We start from the raw sequence: 27,953 nt of genomic DNA, 5'->3' as shown, positions 1-27,953 counted from the left end.
GAGTCGAAGTAAAAGCACTGACAATTGGAAACACTCCAGTAAAGTAAAACAAATCCTCAAAAGTGTACTTATAAGTAGGCTACAGTACTTGAGTAAATGTACTTCAGTTACTTTACACAGTATGTATGCACATCGCCCTCTATCTACGGGAGGCAAAGGTACTCCACAGCTCCACCCACAACGTGTCAGAGGGATTACAGTTTCTCCTCGTCTATTAAGTATGAAACATAGGTGCGTCTAAATTGCACCACAATCTGTCGATAAAAACTTTAATTCTTCTTTTGTATTAACGTTATGAGTCGCCGGTCGATCATTTAAGGACAGTTTAGTGCTTTAGGCTAATGTGTTCCACTGGACTGGATACCGCCGCTCCTCAAACTAACTTTGAAGATTTTTATTTGGAGCTCAGGACTGAAACTGCAGCTGAAAGGGCAATATTATTCCAACGTATATGGGGATATAATCGATTATTTGTGAGCCTTCTTTGCGTTTTTAACACCATCCAGAAGATATACAGTCTTGGTGGTGAGTGTTTGTGTTTTTAAGTGTGATGTTTGTGCGTAGTTTATCGGATTATCCTCCTCATGTAATCCCAGAAGCTGTCTGTCAGCCGTCACTGTTTGGTTTAAGGCAACACTGCATGTCGTTTGGAGAGAAGTTGTGATCTAACATACAGTGATGGAAGAATTACTCACTCACAGTGGTGTGAAGTAACTAAGTACATTTATTAGTTAAGTACAATTTTAGGTATTTTAAACAATTATTTGAAAACTTAAGTTATAGTTACTTTGTAGATTTTGATTATTATTACAAAACATACACTAACCTAGCACTAACCTAGCTGATGCGCGGAGGGAGAGGTTCCAAATGGGGCTAACATTAACCACTTCAGCAGGGACATTCTGCATAACGAGTACTTTCTACTTTTGGTACTTTAAGTACATTTAGATAACACTTTTGTACTTTAACTCAAGTACATTTCTGACTTTTACCTGTAACAGTAATTCTGTTACAGGTAGTATTTCTACATTGCAGTATTGATACTTTTACTTAAGTAAAACCTTTGAGTACTTTTTCCAACACCGCATCATCATCATCATCTATTACAAACAATTTGACACGTAAATGCTGGACAAAATAAAGCAATCTATGTAACAGGAGTGAGTGAACTTACCTATTCATTGGGTGCTGTTGTGGGATGCTTTTGCCATCGTGATTTTGTACACTTTAGTTTCTCATGTCAGTTTAGCTTAGCTGTTACTGGATTTAAAAACAATCTCTGGACGTTTTGGAGTCTGTATTTTACTGCATTTGCAACTGCTCATTCAGGTAATCAGGGTCTTAATGACACAGTAGGCCTGCCTGTATGGCACAATGTAGCCTACCTATGTCTGATGTTTCTCAATGCCTGTTTCTGGATCTCTGTAAATCAATGAAACGTATAGTCTACTGTATCAGCAAAATGGGTGTAGAAAAATCATTGTCATTAGATTTTCATAAGAAATAATAACTGGTGGTGTGTATACTCTGACATGGAACTAGGATTAGGTCATTTGGCTGTATGTATCTCTATTAACAATATTCATAATTTGGCTTTCAAGTACAGAACAAGCTGGCAGGTTAGTAAACATATACATATACTCAATTCTGTAATGGCATATAGGTCTAGTCCTGTCTACACATACTTGTTGGTTGGTTGATTGATTGATTGATTGATTGATTGATTGATTGACAACATGAAGCATGAAAATGAACACATATATTAAGTAAGTCCCTCCCCTTGTACTTTGAAATCTGATGATTAGTTAAAGACTTTAATGACCAGCAACTTTTAATCTCTATCATAATTAATGACTAAATGGTAGCCATAGGACTGTCAGATGCTGCTTGACTGATAATGTACAGGAAGAGAAGGTTCAGCAGTTAAAGGAAAGGATGATATCAATGAAGCTTTATTCATGTAGTCTTCAGTTCTTACCACCTGTTGGATTCATCTTAGAAACGTGGGGTTTGGGGATAAACATCAGACTAGGCCAGACCTACAGTATTTTACGCTGAAGTGTAAAAATTCTCTAAGTTACCTGATTTTACTGTGTATGTCCTCAGATCCCGGACCCTGACTTTTGTGATTAATAATAGGCACATAGTGTTAATGAAAACTCTATTTTTGGCTATATCCTCTTGAGGATCAGGGGTGTTATTAATTCATGCACATATATTTCATGTTTGAACGAATGTTGGAGAGAGTCTAGAAAGAAGCAGATAAAGGTCTAACTGTAGTATAGACAGACATAGCAGAGATTTAGGCCCAGTTTATACTTTGTGATATAGCCTAGTCGCTGGACAAAAATAACCCATTTGCAATTAAAAACATTATGTCAAAATAAGTTATTATTGGTGAGTGACACAGTCGTACGACAAAGTAATTTGGGCTTGGCTGCAGCTCAGTGGATTATAGTATGATTATTCTATTGGTTTGTAATTCCATGCATACAGACAGCTACAGTACAGTACCACAGAGAGGGACAAATAGATATTAAACAGGATTGGAGAAGCTGGCAAGAAACAGGACTTTGTACTGAAGTTAGGGCTGGGGACGATATGGAAAAAAAATCGAATATCACTATATATTTTTTTACCAAATACCTCAATATCGACATTGTGACGCTAATATAGTATTGTCACAATGATAGCAAATTCCTTAAAAAATAAATGAAGAGAAATGGCAAAAATAGCTGATCTACAAGCTCACAGCGTGTTGCATTATTTGCGATGCATTTGCATTTGCGAGATTGTAAATCTGCATTTTTTCACGATATTACGATATATAAAATCCCAGACGATATCTAGTCTCATATCATTATATCGATATAAAGGCCAGTCCATACCAATGCAACTCCTTGCAGCTGCCGTTTGGGATGCAAGTAGTTGCAAGGAGTTGCATGTTGCAAGGAGTTGCATCGCGAATCATAGGTGTGGACTGGCCATAATATTGATCTATTGCCCAGCCCAAATTGAAGTCTTCCTTTGAGTGGTTCTCAAACCTTTTGGGCTCAGGGCACCCCTAAACACGATTGTTTCATCAACGGCCCAAAGTCTTTGACAACGTTTCGCTGCAGATCATAGACATACCGGGGTGAATCGTTATACGTATAAAGCCTCACTTTCTACTGTTTTGCTGCCCCTGATTAATCATAAACGGCCTCCAATGTTGTGTTATTTGTTCTCTTAATTAACCTATCCATATTCCCCTTTCTTCTAGCCTCTGGCATCTTCTGACATCTTCTGACGTAATGTTAGGAAGATGCCATTTGCCTGTCTATGTAGGGGGTCACAGTGTGTGTATACATAAATATTTCCCCTGAGATACGTCTTGAGGAAAACGAGAGAATATCCATTTTGGTTAGAACTGATGAAAAATGCACTTAGTCACTTGACATTTAATCTAATATAAAGTAGTGATCAAATAATGATAATTGTAAATTCCAAATATTACCAAAGTATTCCACCCCTGGATTGACACCATAGGCTGCCACGACACCCACTTTGAGAAACCCTGTCCTAAGGTAACAGTAGGTTAATGAGGAGAAACCAACCACATGCCAACTGAATGACAAACCTAATGCTAATTGAAACACCAAATAGGAGGAGCTGCCCTTTCGGCTGAATCAGAATCGGAAACACTTATTTCGTCAAGGTACATGTACAACAAAAGCACCGGAATTTAATCTGATGACACTGTGGCAACAACACATGAACAACAACACATTCTGGTATAAGTACAAAGACAAATAGATGCAAGGAACCACAAGGTCACTCGGTGCAACAAATACATGTGGATCTTGTTGAAATACAGCTGTCTTGAAGAGCTGTAAACTAAACTTAACAAACATACTAATCATTGGCCGTAAAAGGGAGCATTGCTCATTCATGTCATCATACAGAATGTTTGAAAGGTGGATGACAGCACTTGTTCGTCTAATTAACTTCTGCACCGATGATTATTTTACATTGGAAACAACAAGGCCAGAGAGGGACAGCAGAGTTGGAAATGGGGTTATCATAGGGCTCAGGCTTAGTCCTGATCTACTTTTATTTTGGATACTGGCCTACTGGGTTAAAATGTGAATGTTGGGTATCTGCCAGGACCCCTGCTGGAGGAACTGTGTGTCTGATTCTGGGAAAGTCTCTGTTGGGCTGTAGAGTTCCCATGTAATAATAAATAACCAGTTAAAGACTATGCAGATCTGCGTGTAGGCCTAGATGCACCAAGAGTTTTCTTTATTTGAATACTGTCAAATAAACAAGAATATCACCCTATGACTCATATTGTGTCAGTGGGTATGTTGCAAGTGGTTCCAAACATGCTTTGTGAGCTTGTAGATTGGAAATTGGTGGTCTAGGAATCTCCAAAACCGGATTGCATCAGACCTGAAACACATTGGCCGGTGCTCTAATCATAAATTAAGCGTTTCTCTCAGTGTTCAATGATGTCCAGTTCAGTGACAAGCCAAACATTACCTGGCAGTAAGTATGTGTAATGATTTAGTATACATGTATTTACTACAATTGGGTTGTTAAAATGAATAAACAATTTGCTAAAATATTTTTTCCAGCTTGAAGAATTCTGAGATCTGCTATTTTTTTTTAGAAATTGTGAAAATGTGTGAAAACCTTTGTTTATATATATTATTTTAAAGCAAACATTTTTAACTCAAATCTTTGCTTCTGGGGGAGATGGGGGGTCTGCGGCCAAATACATATACTTTTTGTTGTTTGGTTGCTATATCAGTGGTGCTCAAACGTTTTCCATGTCAATGTCACAAAATTATATGTATTTGGCCGCAGACCCCCATTTCTAAATATTTTGTTCCAGGGACCCCCAGAAGCAAATATTTCAGTTAAAAATGAAGCTTATATATATATATATATATATATATATATATATATATATATATATATATATATATATATATATATATATATATATATATATCGCTGTTTTTGAATAGCCAAAGAAATCTTAAAATGACACAGTTGCTTTCCCGGTCTTAATGGATTAAGGCAAATATCTAATCTAAGGGCATGCAGGCAGAAATGTAATCTGACTGAAGGTAGTAAGAATATCATTTTGTAAAGATTGTTATTTGATTGTATTGTGTTATTAGCCAAGTAGAAAGAACTAGTGAAAATGCGGTTTTCATCAATTAATCAAACTAATCCATTCAAAAATAGCAAAAGCAGATCTTCAAGCTCACAATAAGTTTGCTATTTTTCCATGACACCGTAGTACAAGTATGATATATAAAATAAGGCGTAAGTTGTTAATTAGACTTATCGATCAGTGTGTGAGTGTTTTATTAGTTTCGTAATAGAATAGAGGGCCGATAAACAGTGGGAAACGGTGACGTTATACTAGCAGTAGCATAGAACAGTGGTTCTCAAAGTGGGGTCTGGGGACCCTCGGGGGTCCTTGAGGGGGTTCCAGAGGGTCCCCAGCGAAATGTGTTAATATAGCATCAAAAGCAGTTTAACCACTTTAACCCTATTTGAGAATAGCAGATCTACAATATCACGGCGAGCCGTAGATCTGCTATTTTCAAAAAAGGTGGACAAATATGAACAATTGGGAATAATTTGGACACCAAAAATGGCTGTTATTATTTTGTCCCTGGCATAAAATCTTTTTAGATGGGGGTCTGTGGCCAAATACATACGGCCAATGCATGATTTTTGGGTCTTTGGCATGAAAACGTTTGAGAACCAGAACCACTGGCATGGAACATGCAACAGCCAGACACTGACGTTTATACTGGCCTTTTGTGTTGCTATAATCTATTTGTTCAGTGATAAGGACAAGGGACCAGTCTTGTTGAGGAAGGTTGCCAGGAAATGGATCCATGCCTCTCTCTTTTGTCCTTAACTGACAGCATTCACAAGGGGGAAATGCTCATTCATTTCCCTCTGCCATCAAAAAGACAAATGAATAGATTCAGGCATCTCTGACTCGGCAGAATATTGTTAATTAAATGGAAACCTTTAATTGAATGCATGCTTTGCAATTTGGCCTCCAGATTTTGAACCAAGCCTACATGCATTTTATGTATAATTTGGAAAGATAAGCATCTCATTTAATTTGAGCTTACATAAATGCAATACGTGTCAGAGGAATACAACAGTTATTAAAGATTTCCATCATGACCCTGTTCCATTCTCTACAGTACTATATCTTCACCTAGCCACCAGTTGGAAACCCTATGTGGTGGGGTCCTGTATAATGGCTATTATTTTTACCAGACACTAGTCGCCCGATCGCAAAAATGCTGAATATCCAAAACATAAACCCCTTTTATAAATCTAATACTTGTTAGTTTTTTTTATTTTTATTTTTATTTTTTTAGGCATACAGTACTGTATCTAAAATAACAAAACAACTTTAAAATCAAGGAAGATATTCACCGTCTTGGATTTTTCTCAGTTCTAAAATCGCACCAGTTGGTCGTATGTTTTCTCAAACAGCTATTAGGTTTAAAAAAGGGGTTCATAGATATACAGTAGATAGATAGATAGTCGTCCGTTAAGGAAAACGGGGAGATGGCATGAACCTTTGCATATGTTACACTTTTCCAGGTGAAACAACAAGCTGTCAGGTGCTGCAGGCTGCAAAATGGCTGGTGACTCCATGTGTATCGCAGGAGACATGTGGTTGTTGTCTACATGATACCAGTGGCCAACAGTGGGGGTTGGCAGCTACAGGGATGGCAGTAAACATGGGGGTAATTGGCAATGACACTGCTCTATAGACAGACAGACAGACAGACAGGACACAATGAATCTGTTTACTTGTCCTAGCTACCTGTTGTCATGGAAGTTGTCTTTCTTCTTGCTCATTATGACTGATAAATATTTTATATTAAATTTGTTTGTGTATTGCAGTTATCACTGACTCACCGGTTAAAGGTTAATACTTCTGCTCTGGCACAAGGATAATTGCTGTTTTGGCAGAGAAGCATTATGAAATTAACCCATGCTGATCCACAAGGAGCAGTTTGCAAAGGATACAGTAAAAAACAACAACCGTGTATGCTCATAGAATTGAAAGACAAATAAATCAATTGAAATCTGTTTATTGATTATAGCTTCAGTTTGTTAAGTGAATTCGATGTCTTTACTTCCATTTCGATTGTGGAGAGTGATTGAAGGCCTAAGGGGACAATTTATTGAATACCGTATGCTCAGTGCTCTATGCCTTCATTGTGGTCTTTTTTAATACCTTAAAACTTTAATCAAAAAGGAGATTAATTATTTTGTTTCTCTAAACCATCTTCCCCTTGCTGTTGCTGTTCATAAATTCTAAAAACTAAACTTCAAATGCATGAAGTTACAGGTTGACTTACAGGTTGTTTACTATTAACATCATGTAAAAAGTCCCACTAGTGGTCCCTAGAGGCGGTGTGCTCCTACACCCAGCCAGACCAAATTGGCTTGAACCAAGTGACCATACTTAAAATTAAAATGAAATTAAGCAGGTGTTTTTTGTTTTGTTTTTTAAATGAAGAAAAGTCACACTGAGAGTTTTATTCAGCAACTTTAATTTGAGATATTTTATCAAACATCGGTTATAAGAACAGAAATTATATTAAACTGGTAAAACAAACAAAAAAATAAGCCAATGAAACATTATCTAATTCTTTGAGAATGAGAAAGAGAATTGACTCTTGTTGCCATCTCTACCAGAGAGGAATGAAAAACAATTATTTGTGCCAAGACATTTTCTAAAGCCACCAAGGCAACGGACATTTTTTCTCAAAGTCAAAAGCAAGTGTGAGGGCAGCATGCTGTGCCGGTCATCTTCGAATGGCTCAAATGTTTCCAAGTGCACAAATCCATGGATATCTAATGGTCAACTTTTCAATGACAGTAAATCATACCGTATCATTAGACTGCATATCCCAGACATGACTCACCTACTGAATAGGATGTTGGCAGCTCTTTTATGACCACTGTTGTTACTCAAAACAACGCTGAAGTCGGTCAACATCTTCACTGTGTTTTGTGAAAAACATACAATAACAACATGGCAGCATGACAAGCCATGTCAACTCTACTTTTTAAGCACAGTGGTTGAACTTAATCTGGCTTTCTCTTACTCTATTTTTTGTGTTCATAAATCTTAGGGTAATTTAGATCTAAATTGTAATAGCCACATAAGTCAATAACAAGTATTATCATCTTAAACATGTGTTCAGAATTATAGGTTTCATGTTGTACAAAACAAGACTTAGAAAAACATACCCCCCCTTTTGAATACAGCCGCTAGAGTTCTAACTAGAATATTGGTAATCATCATTAAATCACTCACTGATGGTTTAGGGCCAAAATACATCTCTGACTAGCTTTTACATTATGACCTTATTATTACCTCAGGAACTCTCATGTCATCCAGGACTATTATAGTGCATAATGGTGAATTCTAAGGTGTTTTTTGCTGGTTTCGAGTCGATGGAGTATTGTGATATAGGCACTAGGCAGAATGGACACCCAAAAAGCAAGCAGTTTTCCTGACCTGGCAGTATGGCAGGTTATACCACCAGGTTTATAGACAAGAATGTAATCATGTGTGTGAAGTAGTACATGCACACTGATGGTTTTTGGCCCTTGTTTGATTTGAATGTTTTCTGATGTTTGGGTTTGCTATATTGTGTGTGAATGACAGATGTCCTGTATGTGTGTGTGTGTGTGTGTGTGTGTGTGTGTGTGTGTGTGTGTGTGTGTGTGTGTGTGTGTGTGTGTGTGTGTGTGTGTGTGTGTGTGTGTGTGTGTGTGTGTGTGTGTGTGTGTGTGTGTGTGTGTGTGTGTGTGTGTGTGTGTGTGTGTGTGTGTGTGTGTGTGTGTGTGTGTGCGTGCGCGCGTGCGTACTGAACAACAGAGGTTCATCCTGTCAGGGCCATTGTCTAAGTGCTTGATCAAGAGGGTTAGAGTCCCCATAGGTGGGTGGGTTAAAGCACAATGCTCCGAATGTAATGCTCTCTTACACAATATGATGCTCCTGAGGAATGACCATGACTCATTTTATTAATATATTTTTTTACCACATGGCTCTGCAGGAGTCAATCCGTCTATAAGAGTTTCTGTTTGTGTGTCCACTGTCCTGAGCTAAGCTTGAAATCTGCTGGACCGATCTACCTCTGCTCATTTCTTTCACATGTTTTATACTTTTTGAAATATTTAACTTTATTCTTTAAATTCCTATTAATTAAATGCCTTATATGTAAAGAGTTTGAATTGCCTGTATGTATGAAATGTGCTATACAAATAAACTTGTCTTGCCTTGCCTTGCCTAGGGTTCCCTGTTGTGTGTGGGATGTTAACAGACTGGTGGCGCGTTGAGGCTGTAGGAGCATGGTGAAACACCAACCCTTGCAGCAGGTCTATGAGAAGCAGGTGTTTGTGTCCTTTGTCACTGGGATCTATGGTTGCCGCTGGAAACGCTACCAACGTTCCCATGATGACAGCTCTATGGTAAGAAAGTAATTGTTGCGACTTGCAACCAAATGCATACGTGTATGATAAGAATGAGTGTTTGTACTGGGGGATTGAGGCAGCAAAATGCTTTTTTGGAGATCAATCTGCCATTTAGAATATACTAGACCCTACCCGGTCGACGCATCCGTGGGGGGATATGCGCACATGATCTGGCAACCCGGGAGGCAGTTCGTCCCATAGCTGGGCAGCCCCGTAACCATGGCGACATTCTTTGACACAAAAGCGCTAATAAGAAGCTGAGATTTGATGAAATTGAAAAACAGGCTTCACAGTTAAGGTCAGATGGTAATGGTCGATGGCTGTGTGCAAAATCAGAGCAATTGGTCCAGCCACTGAGGAGAACCGGGTAGCTTCACCTACTCACTCACTCACCACTACAAACGGACAGAGGTTACTAGAATTATAGTAGGATATATATTATAGAATTTTATGTTCCAACCAGAACACTCAGGTCCTCCTCCGCTCTCCTACTAGAGGTTCCCGATTCTTCTCATAAAAACACTGGTGAGGCTGCTTTCTGGGTCTATGGCTCTAAGTTGTGGAATACATTACCACTAGAGCTTAAAAAGGCAAGTTCTCTCAGTGTTTTTAAGAGTAAACTAAAAACTTATCTTTTTAATATGGCATTTATTTAAATTCGTCTTGTATTCACGTTTTATTTTTATTATTTTTATTACTTTTATTTTGTATTGCTATTTCTATTTTTGATTGTGTATAAATCTGCCCTATGTTTACTTGATTTTTATTTTAATTACATTGTTTAGTTATGTTTCTGTTTGCCAATTCTTTTTCTGGCATTCTACTGTTTATTGTCTTGATGTGAAGCACTTTGGGTTGCAATTTTGTATGAAAGGTGCTATACAAATAAAGTTATTATTATTTATTCTTGTAGTCAGTTAGGGCGGCAACTTTATTTTCCTTTGTCGCACAATGGTGTCGTGCAAAAGTTTAGAAAATAGGTTTACAATCTCACATTAGAGCATCATGACATACAAAAAACTAAATTCTGGCTGTTTTGTTTCTCTGTACTATGACAAACCTGATATTTGTACCTTTTACTTTAGATTTTTTTACTTTTAATACTTAACACCAGATACTTTTCTTAAGACACTTTGACCCAAGTGATTTTCTTAAGGGTGAATTTACCTTTTACTAAAGTAAAAATATATTTACCACAGTTTTACCACAGTATATAAACCACAGTTTATTTATCTATGTATAACTTGCAAGGCAGAATTTGGCAGCAGTCATGGAGCAGTTGCAGCTTTGTTACATGGCGGCTGGACGGCTACCTCCAAGCGTCACTTTAGGAGGGAAGTACCTTTCCACCACAAAATAAATAAAATAATAACTTAACTAGAAAAAGTGCTCCTCGCCTTTCGGCCTGGCGGAGACAATAACCAACCAGTTACACATTTCTTAAACCATATAAACTCCGATTCTACGAGACTCGGCAACGTCTTTTAAAGCGATCGGTGGATGGATCGTTGTGAAGAATAATATTCTATAATAATATATATGATTTTTCAAAGGTTAGTGAAAACGCTCTGAATCGCTGGCAAGGTCGGCTGTAAAGGATGTTTTACTCTGGAGGTTAATGAGTTAATGTCTAAATTGAGCCCCACTTGAATAATTGTATTGAGTCAATGACAGGCATTGGGGTGCACTGACCCCCTCATAGTGCAATCACATGAGTGTTTTATAAGGATGGCTCTCGCAAGTTCCAGATGGGTCCTTGGGGTTCCTTACTGCACATCGTCTGACTATCACTATTCTACCACACACTCCAGGATGGCTCCACCAATCACATGAGCAACATTTCTTTATCAATCAATTCATTGAATTAGAAATTAATTATGTATCGGTCTGCCATCTAATGACAGAAAAAATGTATAGAGGCCAAACTTACTTGTCTGACCCCTGTCCTATACTCTCAGAGTTAAGACTGAGCTGTTCTTTTTAGGCCCGTTCATCGTACTGTTAGGATTATGAGTGAATCTGTGGGATATCTGTTGGCAAACTGCCATGGACTTCACAGTGGAGAAACTGACTGAGAACTTTGTAAATGACTGATGTTGCTCTATTATGGGATCCCTCTCGTTTGGACTGTATAGCCCGCAGCATAAACATTGTACTGTACTGCCCAAGATGACCTGCTTCTGCTTCTTCTAAAAAAATAAAATAAAAACAAAGTATTAAAAAAAAGACTGAGCTGTTCTGTAAGACTACCAAATAGAAAACCAAATAACTGGTTCCAAAGTGAAACACGACAGATTTAAATGTTATCCTTAAAGTTGTAACCTGAACCCCAAATAATTATTTTGACTTGTCCCTAGATACTATGGTAAAACATATGGGGTCTAAAAATGGACACTGACCATCTCCTACAGAGCTACACCGTAAAAAGCTAGTGATAGAGTCAGTATGGTGTTGAGATCCTTTGCTCAGAGCCAGTTCAGCCAGACACCCAGCTGTGTTTGACACAAACTGTGAGCCCAGAGCCAGCTAGATCAGTCCTGTTAGTACAAAGAGTGGGCCAACCATAAATTAGTCCATTTACGGAATGTGTGAACTGGGAATGATGTTCTTACCAAGGGAAAAAATCCAAGCACAAAGCTGCGTCTCTCCCCGTCTTTGCCTATTTACAAAGCATTATGTAGTTGGCCACTTGACATAGAAGCTAGTAATCATGTACTGAAATGTTGTTTGTAGACCCGAAGTTCTATTTGTCATAACTTAAGCAGCCTATTGACACTCCCGTTATTGAGGACAATAATCCTTTCTTTCCGAACCGGTCGTGTTTACAGTCAGTGCTTCCCTGTTCTTGTTGACAAGGGCTTAATGTCTTCTCAGGAGCAGACTATCAGAACAGTTAGTCAGGCCTCTGTGCAGCTCATGGGTTTTTGTAAGGATGGGCAACTGTGATGGTGCTGGGTGCCATAGAAAGCTATCCAATTTGGGGATCAAATTTCAGAAATGTGATACCAATTTTCAATTTAGGCATTAAAGGTAGGGTAAGTGATTTTCTTTGGTTAAAATAATTGTATTTATATTCTGATAGCAATCATTGCTATTGAGTGTTTGTTCAGTAACTGTGGTCTCCAAGTCTCTCCAGGTCTTTATTAAACAGAAAATGCATTTTAAGGTCAGGATACTAATTTTATCCAATCATGATGGAGAACTCAGTCAGGTTACAGATTAAACAAGTGAAATTGGGAGTGTGGACACAAATAAATTAGGAGAAAAACTTGGAACTGGAACATTACTGTATTGCGTGTGTACAGTATCTGCATATCGCTGAACCAAACTCTAACTTTTTGGGTGAATTTCATGGCTGTGAGACAGCAGTAAAGGCACAAAAGCATGATTCTCATTGTATTGGTAAAATGTGAAACTTGACAGACGGGTATGAATCTTGAATGTACTGTACCACTACTCACTTTCTATCAGTGTGATAAAGCTGAATAAAGCTGTGATAAAAGCAGACCTTGTTCTTTACAGAAAATGTACTGCCTTCATCAGGAGAGGGTCAGAGAAAGCATACGTCATATGACAGGGTGACAGCTGATAGGTCTAGATTTATCACCACTCTGACGATTGACTCCGAGCACACGTCTGATTTAGAAGTAGAGTCCAGAGGCCTGTGATAATTAGTAACATGAACTTAGATAAATAGTTAGATACATAGGTTTCTCAGCATGCCCAGTGATTTCAGTTTAGGGAGGTGAGATTCACAATGTGACTCTAGCCAGTTGCCTCATAGATTCACCTGACCTTATCTAAAAGTCCACCCCCCTGATTTGTTGTCATAGAGATTATAGTATTTGTAAGCACAGTATGTACTATTTTCAGTAGCTGCATTAATTACTGATCACTGATTCTCAACGTGGTTCCAGGGAACCACTTTTTTGGGGGATATTATGGAACGCCCTCAACTAAATAATTGATAGTTAGGAAGCAAATAGGCCCTTATGGGTGTCCGGCCTCTGGTCCATTTGGTTCCATTTGTACACTCAGAGTTAAAATAAAATGATGATTACAGTGTAGATTGGGGTCCCAGAGATAAATGTATGTAAGTTAATTAATATAGCATCATTTTTCAATGGATTTACAATGTGCATTTCATTCACCCATTCACACACACATACCGATGGTGTAGGAAACCATGTAGGCACCAACCTGCTCATCGGGAGCAGTTAGGACGAGGAGTTAATTGTCTTGCTCAAGGACGCTTTGACACAAAGCCAGGGATTGAACCGGGAACCTTCATATTGCTAAGCAGCCGCTCTACCTCCTTAGCCACTGCCGCTCCAGACAAAAAGGGGGTCTTTGAAATTAAAAAGATTGAGTCACTGTTTTCGATGATGTCCACAACCTCACACAGTTTATTTTATGAATTCTTTACAATACCTCCCTTTTACGAAACCTTTCCGCTACGAGCAGTCCTGTTGGGTCCTTCGGTCATTATCGTCCTGCCTCTAATATTAGCCTGCGGTGTGGTGAGCTGAGGGGTGGCGTGGCGCAAAGCTGATCAGAGCTCAACGGAGCTTTTAGCCAGCCTGCCTCTCACTGGTCCCCACCTCACCATGTGGCGTTAACCTCTAATCCTGTTAATTACCGAAGGCAAAGTTTCCCTGTACAGTGCACACTCTCTCCTCAAAACCTTTGCCCCACATGTCATGTCAGAGGACAGATGAGGGGTTAAAAGGCTTAGTTAATGAGCAAAGCGAAGAGAAACTCTTAAGTCATCTATTTGAGATACCAATAGCATCAACACTCGTAGCGTAAGTTAACACTCTGGATTTTACTGTGTACATTAGTGCAAGAGAGTGTATGTATATTTGAGCAGGGTTAATTTTTGTGGAAGTCATTTCTCATTTTGAGCGCTATTTTGAGCTTTGATAATTAGTTGTTATGCCAAAATTGATTCCTCCCCACACACATTTCTGTGTGGTCACTGCTGTTGTATCCTACCATCTCACCTGCCAGTGAGGAGCCCCCACCGGGAGGACGTAGAGCCTTTGTCTTACTCCTCCCGCCCAACACACCCCGCTGATAGGTGCCGCCCCAGCTCGTAGGAGTACATGCAATGACCAATATCACCCTCCCCGCCCAGCTTCCCTCCCCCAAACATGGGCCAATTGTGTTCGCATAGATGTTGGACATTGGTCCTCATTCAATGTGTGGTTTCCGTTGCGTGTGGCTGTGTTAGTGACGGAGTAATTAATTTCCGCTTTTTGGATCAATCAAATATTTCTACTGTACAGTAATGCCCTACAAAGCCAAAGAGCAGTAACTACCAATCAAACTGATTAAAAACAGGCTTTTAAAGTGTTTCAATTCTTATTGGCCAGCCAAGTGGATTTATCCACCAAAATCATGATATCATCATATGACCTTTGAGACAAATAAAGTCAATGTGTCCCAAAATATAGTTACACTTTGGCTTTGTAGTTGTCCAGAAGAAACTGCTCACTCATTGTGAGTGCATTCAAAAGCAAAATGCCCATTGCCTAGCCTAGCATGTACAAATGGTGTGTTGTGTTCGTTTTGCTCCACAGTGGGAGTGTGCATGGTTCTCTATCCTGTGCAGCTCTTTCATCCTGCTGCTGTTCTGGGTCTACTTCTGGTTGGCGGCTCAAAACGATTACAATGAGTTCAACTGGTAAGTCATCTAACTACAGATTTTACAAAAGGAGAAGGGGATTTATTGCAAATGAAATTGACCAGTTCATTTAAATAGATGTATCTTTTTAGAAAACATTGAGTCTGAATTCATCATTGTTTATAAGACTTTGACGCTATCGCAACTTTCAGCATTTCCTATGTATTTGCTGTTGTAGGGCTAATGTTCGATTAGCATAGCCATAAAACTGAGCAGTCTTCCATGTGTCTCTGAAATGCCATGGAGGTTAAAGGCATTGTAGGGAGTTCAGACATAATCAAAGAAAAAAACTGTTGTCAAACACCGCCCCTCCAGCAGTTCTTTTCCCCGACCACCAGGGGGTGACGCAGGGGGGACTTTTTAAATGAGTCCTGCCCAAAATAGGTTGCCTTATGCGGATACAATTCGCGGAAATGCCCGACCCTACGGTTCTCTGAATTTATATTTTTAAATAGGCTCTTTCATGATAAATTGACCACATATATGAAGCTAAACAACTAAATTCTATCCAAACGATTTTTTAAAAGTAAATTATGTGCCTCAAAAAAGAAGTTTGAGAGCGTTTTAAAACCGAAAGTAAAAAGTTGATACGGGCACGGACGCGCACGGACACGCACATGCGTGCGTTAATTTACGACCCGGACATAAACAACATGAACATAAACAGAAGGGAAAATACGGATTTCAGACAGAGGACTGTGTTTCAATGAAGGAAAACACCCCAGCATCATTATATAGTGGCTGATAGAGGGGAGAAAATGCAAAAAATATATATATACATATTTTTTAAATTTAGGCTTAATGTTCCCTACAATGCCTTTAAGTTGAAAAGTTCACAGTAGTTGGGAAAACTACAAACCTTACTTTCTGGGTTTTAGCCGGTGTCGGGCAGAAACCTTATATCTTCATTCTTCAACTTTTTACGTTTTGCCTACTTCTTATACATCACGCAACACTAGCGAAAACAATCTACAAACTCAGGTGATTAAGTGTGTATGTGGGGTTGGTATAAATATGGAACCAATGAAAGTTGTTGATAAAAGCTTGTGATTAAATAATAACTACATACTGTAGGACCCCTGGAACCCAGGTTCTTTTTTCCAATTCCTGAAAAGTAGCAGTTTTGGACATACAAGGTTTCCACCCGACAGCAACTACTGTATATGATGTTGATGATGACATGATGAGGTTGATGCTGTCCATAGACGTCCATAGACTACGTATATGGGTAAGCTTGTCTGTGGACTACATCATGGGACTTGTTGGAACGGTGGAACACATCAACAATTAACTGAAATGCACATCAACAGCATGGTGTGTCCCTTTAAATCAGGCCTCATTGTTGAGGTAAAACTAGCATCTCATGACATATTGGCTTGTTTTACCATTCATCAAATCATCACCTGTCTGATATTGCAGGTCATTGTACAACCGGTCTGGAGAATGGAGGGATGAGACTGTCCCCCTCGTCGTATCCACCGCTGTTGGATTCAGTTACATTACATTCTTAATGGTAGCTGGGTTTTCATTCTCCTAAATATTTTTTGCAAAATGTTCTGTTTGTGTGTGAGTGTGTGTTTTTTTATCGATGAAATAAACTATTCTGTTTGTTCTTAACATTGCAGATTTTAGCACTTTTTCATATTTCACTTGGGCAGCAGCTAAACCTCTATTGGGTTCACAAGGTACATTCAATTATATCTCCCTTCCTTGCTATGATTTTGCTCCGCAAAACAATTCGGACACCAGGTAACAAAGCATTTGTGTTTTGCCACTGCAGATTGGAGTGCTGGCCACTCTGCTAACCACTATCTCTGGTGTGGTGTCCATCGATTATATTTGGGATGATGAGTGGGACATCATCCTTATATCTCTACAGGTTGGTCTTAAAACAGTCAAATCCGAGGGAGTGTAAACATTTACCTGTAAGAATTTGACAGTGTATAATCATTAAACAAATTATGCTGGACTTATAACTTGTATACCTCTGCGAGAAAACAGTTTTTCCATTGTTGTAGGTGCCAGCATCGGAAGACCCATGCTTATTAAATTTGAATTTCTCACAGTAAACTTCATCAAGCTCTTACTACATTTCTTAATTACTATTTTCCTCCTTCATTTCATGTGTTTGTGTTTTTATGTACAGTTCACCGCACCTTTCCTGCACATAGGAGCCCTAGTAGCTGTCACAGCTATGGGCTGGTTGTTGGCTGGATATGTGGTCCATAAGAGGAGCTCCAGTAAGTGTATTTCAAGTCCATCTCAAACCAAAAGCTGGCATCATCACTGAGAAGTTAACAGCTTAATCCCTGTATACTTCGTTGAACGGGGTCCCCCAGTTCGGGTTGAAATAATGCTTGAAACTAATTCTTAAGACTGATGTGTTTTCCAGGAGTACCAGATGGCTGGTTTTTACTACGTCAAGACAATTGAAATTTATTTTTTGAGATTTTTTTTATCACAGAACAAAATAGCAGGCTTTCAATGGTTTCATCTGCTCACTCCCAACTCATCACATACTGTAACAATGCTTGGTCGGGACCCATTGGCCGCACATTTTAATACACTGGGTAATTATTCAACTTTCAGGGTAGTCTGATGCAGACCTGATTTCAGAACGGGGCAATGTTGCCATTAAAAACACTGAAAACAAGTTAAAACATTGAAAAGAAGGCGTTCTACTTGAAGCAAGGGTGAAGCCGCTTCTGCTGACTCAACGCAGTCCAAGTTGCATACCGATAGGGATATGGCAGCATCGGACACGAAAGGTCCCTGACGAAGCATTGAAATATGATGAGTTGGGAGGGAGAATGCATTGGCAAACCAAACCTGTCTAATACTCTTCTGTCAGATTAAAACAACCCCAAAAATATTTCCCCAAAACTGGGTTGCATAATATAACCAAGTTTTGGTGTGGATCTAACTGTGAGGTCCTCCTCTCTGTTAGATTTTCAAGTGGCGGTGTTGCTGGTGTACATAGCCATCCTCCTGGTGGTCTGTTTAGCACCGCTCACTTTCAACTGCCCCTGCATCATGGATCGTGACAACCTTAAACCTCAGCCTGAGGTCATTGGAAGACGGGGAGCACCCATGGTGAGCTCTGACTCCCTGTTTTGTTTTAAAATGTTGAAATGAATGGGCAAAATGTACCAAAAATTATTCTGTAGATGGCCTTGTAAGGAAGTGTTTGTTGTGTAGTTAAAATGGTGCATTCTGCATCACTTGGTGTACAGTATGTATACATGTATAATTATGCCATCAGACCAGCCGCATAACACTACTCTGTTAGGATTTGTAAAGATTAGAAAGTAAACACACTGAACTGCTGCTTCACAGCCATCCAGCCAGACAAGCAATTACTGTTCCAGATCACTACATGTACTGTAGACAAACAAACACTCTCTCTGTCTCTCTCGCTCTCTCTTCCTCTCTGTCTGACTCTCTCTCTCTCTCTCTCTCTCTCTCGCACGCACGCACGCACGCACGCACGCACGCACGCACGCACGCACGCAACCGGCTTTTCATCATGATGAGAAATATGATTTTCTTTTATTTTTATATTATTATACGTAGAACACAACTAATTTTGTGGTTTTACAATCTGACAGGTTCAATAGAAAATGCTTTTCAGTACATCCACAATGGCATTTTTAGGATTAACATGTCTGTTGGGTAGTTCTGGCCTGTGCATTTGACGGTGGTGTAAAATAAGTATTAAAACAGCTCTATATTCTGATAGTAGTCATTGCTGTAGAGTGTTTGTTCAGTACATTAGTCTTTCCAGCACATTAGTAAACAGAAAGTAGATTTTCAGGTCAGGATACCAATTTCATACAATTTGGAGAGAGCACTCATCCAGAATACAGCATAAACATGTGAAATTGGAAGTAATGAAAAAAAAGTAATGAGCAGACCAAATACGAACTGAAACACTATACATTTGATGCTGATAAATGCATTCTCTGTACTGATTGGATGAAATTGGCAACCCACCTGAAGATTTATTTTCTGTTCATTAAAGAGCTGGAGAGATGGGGATACCCCTCTTACTGAATAAACACTCCATAGCACTGAGCATCAGAGCATTGAGCTTGAACCTTTTAACAGAAAAGCTTTTGTTTTAACAAAACAAAAACAAAAAGTATACCAAATAGCCAATGTCTCACCTGTGACTTCCACTCTTGTCTCTGTATGTCTGCTGCAGCTGGCTCCAGAGAATACTATCTTGTCTTTCAACAGAGCTCTACAGCAGGGAGCAAGCTCCCTCGAGGCAGATGTCGCTATCAGGTTATTAACTATACATATCAAGTTATTAACTATACATATCAGGTTATTAACTACAGTATACATAAATAATTTAACAATCTTGTAATATTTAACACTTAGTTGAGTTTGTGTTCAAATGACTTCAGTTCACATTTTGTCTGGCTGTTTTGATAGAGGGTCTCAAGGAAAGTCATAATGTTCTTAACATGTAAAAGTTGACTATCCAAACCACCATACAAAATGCACATAGAATAAGGTTTGATTCTCTTTGCTTTGATATAAGTACGCAAACATTTTCAATTGTTTCATGTTGTTAGTGTTTCTGCATTTTTTCTTTTTAAATGGACCCCAGTAAGAATAGACCCCCCCCCCTTTTTCTTGCTACCACTTTTAGTAGCTACTAATGGTGATCCAAATATTCAAATAAGTAAACACATTATAAGTCAATTCATTGCTTCTTACATTATATTACTCAATAAAAGGAGACCCCAAGTGAGATACCTACAGTAATTACTATCAATTTGTCTAAATATTGTAATAAGTTTGTTTCCTTCTCCCAGTGTGGACGGGATTCCCTTCCTTATGCGGGACCGTACCTTGAGGAGAACCACTGATGTCAGAAAGGTGTTTCCAGACAGGCAGTATGACGACGCTTCGCTCTTCAACTGGACTGAGATACGGTCTCTAAATGCGGGCCAGTGGTTTTTGGAGGTATTTCAACTTACCTCACCTTTCCCCGATTACAAATAGTATTATCATAATGAATGGCAGACCTTCATCATTAGCTATAGTTGCTGAAGGGGCCCTTTCATGTCTGCGTCTAATTTTCCATGGCTCATGTCTGTGAGTCTGTCTTTGCCCTCATACACGCACGTGCACACACACACACACACACACACACACACACACACACACACACACACACACACACACACACACACACACACACACACACACACACACACACACACACACACACACACACACACACACACACACACACACACACACACACACACACACACACACACATATACACACTCCTCTGTCTCACAGTCTGTATCCCTTCCTGCCTTCAGAGTGACCCCTACTGGACAGTCCGTTCCCTGACAGAGAGGGATCGAAACAGAATAGGGAACCAATCTGTGTGCAGTCTGGTGGAGATGCTGCGTGTGGCATCCAGGGCCAACCGCTCTGCTCTACTCACCATCCGCAGCCCCCCCGTTGAGCACCCGCGCCATCGCAACTGGTTCATGGACACACTGTGGGCCGTCCAGAGGGCAGGCATCTCCCCGAAGAGGGTGAGAACTGTAGGTCTCTCCGATGATGCATTCACATCCTTTTAATTCTGTGGTTCTCCAAATGGGGTCCTTGATGGGGTCCCCAGCTTTTGTTTAGTTTATTTAGCATCAAAATCCTATAATTAAAAAAAAAATCCTATATACATCGGTTATTTGAAAATAGCCGATCTACAAGCTCTGCATTTCAAAAATAATTGGAATAATAAAAAAAAAAGAACACAAATTGTCTCTTATGGGGGTCCCTGGCAAAACATGTTTTCAGATGGGGGTCAATTTGGGGGTCCTTGAGAGGAAAATGTTTGAGAACCACTGCTTTAATTGACCATATTCACACGATGGGCATTTTGCTTTTACTTGAATCTCGGTAGGTGGGATGAGCGTCCCCCCCAGCCTCCTGAGTATAAAGTAAGAGTAAAATGTCCCACCATATGAATATGGTCAATAACTTATAAAAAAACGAAAAACATTTCCATTGTTTTATAATTTGTTCAGTTGTATGGTTCAATTGCTAAAAAAGGACATGCCATTGTAAAGAGTAACAGCATATTTGATCTCCTAGGCAACTTGGACCCCTGACACGGCTAGGGGGAGAGTGCGTGGGCTGCAGCAGACCAGCAATGAAAAACTCTCAATGGAGGAGATAAAACAGAGGGGCATCACTAGCCTCACCCTTCACTACAGGAAAATCAGCCACAAAGACATACAGTAAGCACCAGCTGTTAGGTGTCATTGTCTTCTTCTACTTCAATGTGAAAAAAAAATAAAAGAAGAAAAAAGGATTAAAAGGCTGTATGATGTGTGTTGTAGCTTTATCATAGTAAGAATGCATGGGTTGATCACAGTTTGAAGCTACACAACAGAGATACTGTACAGATTTGGTTAGGTGCACATTTTAAACTACAAAGCTATTATTATAAATGCTGATGGGACAGACATGATGTTACACTGCGTTTATTTTTCTTCCCTCAGGGCGTATCTGGCCAATAACGTGAGCGTGACTGTGTACCCAGTGAATGAACCCTGGCTCTACTCCATTCTGTGGTGCAGTGGGGTGCCTTCCGTCTCCTCCGATGCCCCTCAAGTCCTCCGAAAGGTGCCTTACCCCAGCTGGCTCATGGTAAACACTGCCTCTCTCTTTCTTTTCCTCTGACACCGCCGTAATAAAGACAAGGGCACGCAGAAAGACAGCGTACAGTACAGCAGGAGAGAGGACAGAGAGTGACGAGGGCACAGCGAGACTCGAGGGCGAGGGCACAGAAAGATGTGAGGCAGCCCAGCGGCAGGCTGGAGCGCAGCGTGGTGCTGAAGGAGTGCAACGGGACACTGGGACACAGTCACACACAATTCACAGCATGGGACAAGGACACACAACTCAGGCTAGAAAGCAGCTGTCCCACATCCTCATTCATAGTCTGTAGTGCCTTGTGCTGGGCTCACAAGTACAGGACGTGGTGATAGTGTCCTCTAGTGGTGTGTATGGTGGCACTCAACCTTTCTCTCTCCCTCTCTCTGTTGCAGAGCCAGCAAGCATACAACTTTATCTGGATTGCATCAGACCTCGTCTCCATCGCCATAGTCCTTGCAATATTCACTTTTCAAAAGTAAGTCGTAGTTTTGTTGGGGCAGTGAGTGTTGATGTTTGCAGACATAAAGATGTGCATCTATGGTACATGTGCAATTATTAGCACAGTTTTTTTTTTGTTGTCTACAAGCTGTGTGACTGTGTTTGTGTGAGACTACATTCACAGTTAAATGAGTAATCACTTTATACAGTGCCATTTTCACCTGTAAAAACAGGAACGTAACTCACCCTGAGGCACAAACTAAAACCTGTTAAACTAGTGAACCTCATATTCAAACTCATGTTCCCTCAATTTAGTGATTTCATTATAGGTAGGCTATAATGCACACAAGCCACACACAGTAATGAATTTTAACATTCAGAATTTAAGATATGTTATGTTAGTTCTTCAAAAGAGACAACCTTTTTTGTTCTCCTTTGCCATTGAGTTCTATAATTGTTCCAGGGCTGCAGCTCAATCTATGGGGTCACTCAGAGATGTGACCATCTCCAGATCTTCATCAGATAATTCTGTGTGTTTGGCATGGAGTGAGGATAGTTCCTTTGCTAGCTCGGAGCAGATGGCTGCCTTGGCTTCTTCATTGAAAGTTGAGATATCTTTAAAAAAATCTTGGTGCATGGTGGCTATTTCAGTTTTAATGTCACTAAGCACCGCCTCACGCGACAACTGCAGCTCTGGTCTCAGTATATAAAAAGAGATAGCTTGTTCTTTGTTGCCCACCATGTTAGGAGATTCAGTCACAGGCTTGTTCAAGAGGCTGTGATTTACCTCTGCGCATTGGCTGACTCATTCCAAGTTGTATAACATTTAGGATGGTCCTTAAAATAATTGATTTGTTCTAGATGAATGTGATTAAGTAATTCAAGTTAGACGGAGCTTTTCACACATTGTGTCTACTCCATCGTAGCGGAAGTGAAAGTCTGACAAAATGCTATTTTTCATAGATATTCTCCAAATTTGCAATGCCATTTGCCAAGTTGAATTTGCTGAAAGCCAGTCTGACCTTGCAGCAAGGACATACTGTATGTCTGCTCTGTCATGCTTTATGAAGACAATCAGACGGTTTTACCTCATCGTATGGCCGCATCAATTACATTGTGTTTTTTCTGTATTTTTGGCCGTATGACATAATATTAGTAAAGCCTTGTGCAGTCTGCTGTCTCTCTATACTGACTGTCATGCTTTCTTTGCGGTTTCTCTCTCACTACCCCACATTTCTCTTTCTTGACCTTACTGCCTTTTGTCCTCTCATTCTTTCTATTTTTTTCCCTCTTTTCTTTTTTTTGCTCCATGCTGTACGCTCTCACTCTTTTCCTCTCTCTCGCTGTGTCTCTCTCTCTCTCTCTCTTTCTCTCACGCCCTTCTCTCCTTTCATCCTACTTTGTCCTCTGCTCTGCCTGATCTGCATGCAACCTCTTTCTGCTGCCCCTGGCATCTGTCAGCTATCATATGATCAGGTAACTGGTGGGACTGGCCTTGGCCTTGGTTGCTGCCTCCTTGTTCGTCCTCCTTGTGCTCATTCTGCCCGAACGCCCCAGTGTCAACGTGCACAGTTCCCTCATATGTTTTCTTTTGGTGCCATTCTTTTTGGCACTGGGTCACACTGTGTTGTGTATTCCATGTTAGTTTTCAGTATCTGGCTTTCTACCATATCGGAATCTTTGTGTTGTTAACAATTGAGTGGCATAGTTAAATGACACACAGTCCTTTGTGTTTTTCCCCACTTTTTTTAAGAGTGTACAAATAGAATGAAATGAAAACTGAGAATTTTACTGTGCAGCTTGACATAATCGTTGGCATGTACAGTATGTGCTTTTGATGTTGTGTGTTTGTCCTTGTTCATGTGCACGCTCTGACAGGTGGAAAATGAGCGACATACAGAGCTACAACCCGGAGCAGATCATGCTGAGCACGGTGGTGCGCAGGCCCAGCCGGGACATCAACATCATGAAGGAAAAGCTCATATTCTCAGGTGTGACAGTAGAGACATTTTTTTGAATAATTGGGTCTTTATCAAATAAACGTTTTTGAGTGTTAATGAAATGTCCTTTTCTATTTGCCTTCGTCACAGAAATTGACAACGGGCAGTGCAGTTCAGAAGAGCTGTCTCTCTATCCAGAGAATGGTTATGCTACTTACCACTGCAGCCTCAGCCACTGAATCTACAGTAGCACGAGTCTGGAAAATATGTATAAATAATATAAATAAAGCTACATCAAATCAAGTAAAGTCTAGACCAGGTGAAATCCTGAATGTTAATATAACTCGGAAAGTGTACAAATCTGGTCCATTTGGTTACATTTGTACACTCTGGATTAACACTCAGGATTTTACTGTGCAATGTTTGGTTTTCTGGTACTGTATTTGCCACAGGCAAATTGTAGCTAATGCTAAATGGAACAGGAGTAATTGTGCGCATCCACAACATCATCCATCAAATCTGTCTACTTCTACAGATCTCTGTATGCGCATCATATCTCAAGGACCAAGATGTTTCATATTAAATAAGGGTGATTTGAAAAGACATTTGAAACTTGCCATTATTAGCCCTATGATACTTATTCATAAGGCATTATATCGATATATTTTGATGATGCAGTGTTTGACAAGCAGTCAGACCAGGCTAAATATCCTTCTAAATATTGCAAGATTACACTAACCCTTTAGCCTGCTGTGTCCTTTTCTAGATTTGACATTTTTCCCTTGATACTTTGCTATTGTTTTATAAATGAGGACAAGTGTGGTGCCCTACTGTGTGCGTGCGTGCGTATATGCTGTATGTATGTATGTATGTATGTATGTATGTATGTGTGTGTTTATATAAGTTGTTTTACATATATTGTTCCCTCTGAGAGGAATTTCATGGTATGGACTTGTTTGATATTTTATGGTTGCATTTATTCTCTTGAGAAATGCCATCAACTGTGTGAAGCCAGATTTGAACACAGGGGGAAGTAGTTTCCTATTGTCTTGAATTATGGTTTCATGGTTTTCATATGGTTTCATATTTGATAGTCATGATGACATTGTGGTCCGCATTCCAGTCTTGTGTATTTCTGCCTCTTCTCTGTTATGCCATGATTTGTACCTTTTTAGTCAATGTTAGCTACAGTGGTGGACTGTAACGAAGCACATTTACTTGAGTACTGTACTTAAGTAAAACAAAATTCTGTATCTGTACTTTACTTGAGTATTTTGATGTTTGGATACTTATGGATACTTCCACTTCACTACATTTCAAAGACAAATATTGTACTTTTGACTCCACTACATTTCTAGGAAGGGAAAAAGTACATTTCAAATATAGTGAAAATAGCCGATCTACAAGCACACAACATGTTATGATGTGACACAGTAGATCTGCTATGTTCCCTTGATATGTTTTTAAACTTTCTGAAAACGTATATATATATTTTTACATGTCTAAATTTCAATACAGCAGTGATTGATATTAAAGAGAAAATGCACTTTGTAATTTATACTTTTGAAACTCGAGTACAAATTTTACATAACAACTTTCAATTGCAGCTGAGTAATATTTGACCAGGAGAACTGGGGTTGAGTACTTTGTCCACCATTGGTTAGATATACTACAACTTTCACATGGCTGCCTTTTTAGTACAGCACAAGGATTCTGAGGATATTAAAAGGTGTGTCATTTAGTTAAATAATAAAGTACAATTTAGAAGTCCTATTTTAGAACTGAGAAAGTTTGAAATAAAACTAGTATATCCTTTGAAAAATGTGTGGGCTTGTTTGATATTTGGTCAATATTTAAAAAAAAAGGTTTTACTGCATCAAAATCCTCAATCAAATACAAAATAATTTAGCATAGCCTACAGTATAAATGACATTTACATACTTTGTATTCCCTAATTTGTCATAGTATATACAGTATGTGGTAAAACTTTTGAATGAATGGTTCTTCAGGGTTTTTTTCTTTCTGATTTCAATTTACTGTAGCAAGTCTCTTCGAGTTCTTTGTGCTGCTCGGCCAAGAATTAATGGGCAATGTGTTACGGAGAAATGTGCTAAAAGATGCACCAAACCATTTCGTTTTTTAGGGTGCAAAACTATTTATAATGACAAAAAATAGCACCATACTAAACAAACAAATCTAACAGTAGGCAATTATTTAATTTAATAATGGTTTTGAACTTTTTTCTCTCCAATACATCTGTTGCATTGGTTGTAAGGTAAGCATGTACTTAAATGCTAGAATCCACTTGTTGACTCAACTTGAAATGAGGTATAGTGTAGAGGACAGCCAATCAGCTTTACAATTAAAGATGACCGCTTCCATCAGTGCAAATAGATTGTCTTTAAAAATGGTACGCGCGAGCGAAGCGAACACAGCTGCCATGATGAAAACGTGATGAATGCATCCAGCCTAAAGGTAAGATTAGAACAAAATGTTCAATTTCAAAGCTTCAGTGTATGCCTAAAATTGGTTATACATAGTTGTATATTGGGAAAGGTAATTTGTTCTTTGAAGCATTCAATTTGATTTGACACAGGCTTGAAGGAACCTTATGTTAGGCCTGAAAGCCTGACATTAAAAGCTACAGCTCATATAAATGTTCATCGAATTTTCCTTGCAAAGCTAATGCTAATATTAGCAGCCAAGACAATTTAATATTGGTGTGCTACGACCTACGATATAAGTTAGCCTTGGATCACAAGACGGTCATCTATGACAGTCACGTATCAGGGCTAGATCCAGTAGGCTATGGTTTAATTGGTCTGCAATATTGCATATTTTCATTAAAGGACCAATCAGATGCAAATGTAACAAATGTGTAGCTCCCCCATCTGTTCTCAATGTGACTAACAACACTAGACAACAAATTATTTTAAACTGTATTTGCTGTATGTTGGAGTAAAATAGACCTATATTTTCATTATATGATGGGGCAAGAAGCTATTCTAAATAGCAACTATTCCATCTACAAATCAAGCTCATTAAGAATGTAGCCTTCTACTGTAGAATGTGAATATAACCCCTCATTTATATTATGTTCAAAACAATTCCACATTGGGCTTTAGAGGAACACAATCAGGACAGCACAATGCATTAGTATATTTAGAGTTTATGAATGAAGTAAGATCTCTGTCTGGTCTGGTCAGTCAAAGCATTCAAATAGGCCTAGTTTTTTGTTGACTTGTTGCTGCTATAGATATGTAGACCTGTGACAACATTGCTATGACTTTTTAGTTGCCTTTTACTGGCAATGACCATAAGGTAATTGTAGGGAAAATGTAAATGTATTAAACGGACACAATATCATTTCCTTAAGTAAATTAGTTAACTTTTCTGAGTTTCTGTTCTGAAGACACATACACATTCACTTGTATTCTGCTGCAGTATCTGCTGAAATCCAAATCAGTGAAGGTACAAGGAACAATGGGATTAAAGGCTTAGAATAGGGTCTTTACCCTACATCGTTAGCGATCTCACTGGTGCAGGAAATAAGCTGTCTACCTCCAGTGTACAAGTTGCATGTAAAACAGCTGCTGTCCAACGAGAGCAATGCAATGCAAAGTCTAGAGAGAATTGATTGTTATCAAGTTGCTCCTGTCTCAGCCAGGGCA

General features: G+C 39.3%; 1 protein-coding gene across 5 annotated transcripts; it reads left to right on the top strand.

The window, feature by feature from the left end:
• The first annotated feature begins 194 nt into the window (after positions 1–194).
• Positions 195–26,047, top strand: gdpd5a (glycerophosphodiester phosphodiesterase domain containing 5a). 5 transcript variants are annotated; one of them, XM_084075167.1, is made up of 16 exons: positions 195–525; positions 9,345–9,522; positions 15,108–15,211; positions 16,631–16,724; positions 16,837–16,896; positions 16,992–17,090; positions 17,358–17,451; positions 18,159–18,304; positions 19,416–19,498; positions 20,038–20,188; positions 20,557–20,778; positions 21,338–21,483; positions 21,748–21,895; positions 22,297–22,379; positions 24,221–24,333; positions 24,433–26,047. In XM_084075167.1, exons 2-16 carry the CDS (start codon positions 9,403–9,405, stop codon positions 24,519–24,521), a joined length of 1,752 nt encoding a protein of 583 aa, XP_083931293.1. In that variant the 5' UTR covers positions 195–525; positions 9,345–9,402; the 3' UTR covers positions 24,522–26,047. The 5 variants fall into 5 exon arrangements, with proteins under 5 accessions (XP_083931293.1, XP_083931296.1, XP_083931295.1 ...); XM_084075170.1 differs by having other exon boundaries at positions 20,557–20,787; XM_084075169.1 differs by lacking the exons at positions 24,221–24,333; positions 24,433–26,047 and adding an exon at positions 22,806–24,184.
• Positions 26,048–27,953: the final 1,906 nt, after the last annotated feature.

This window comes from Gymnoscopelus microlampas, assembly GCF_963454915.1.
Source record: "Gymnoscopelus microlampas genome assembly, chromosome: 12".
NCBI lineage: Eukaryota > Metazoa > Chordata > Actinopteri > Myctophiformes > Myctophidae > Gymnoscopelus > Gymnoscopelus microlampas.
Note: the sequence above shows the minus strand (reverse complement) of the source record. Positions and strands in the feature narration are given on the sequence as shown.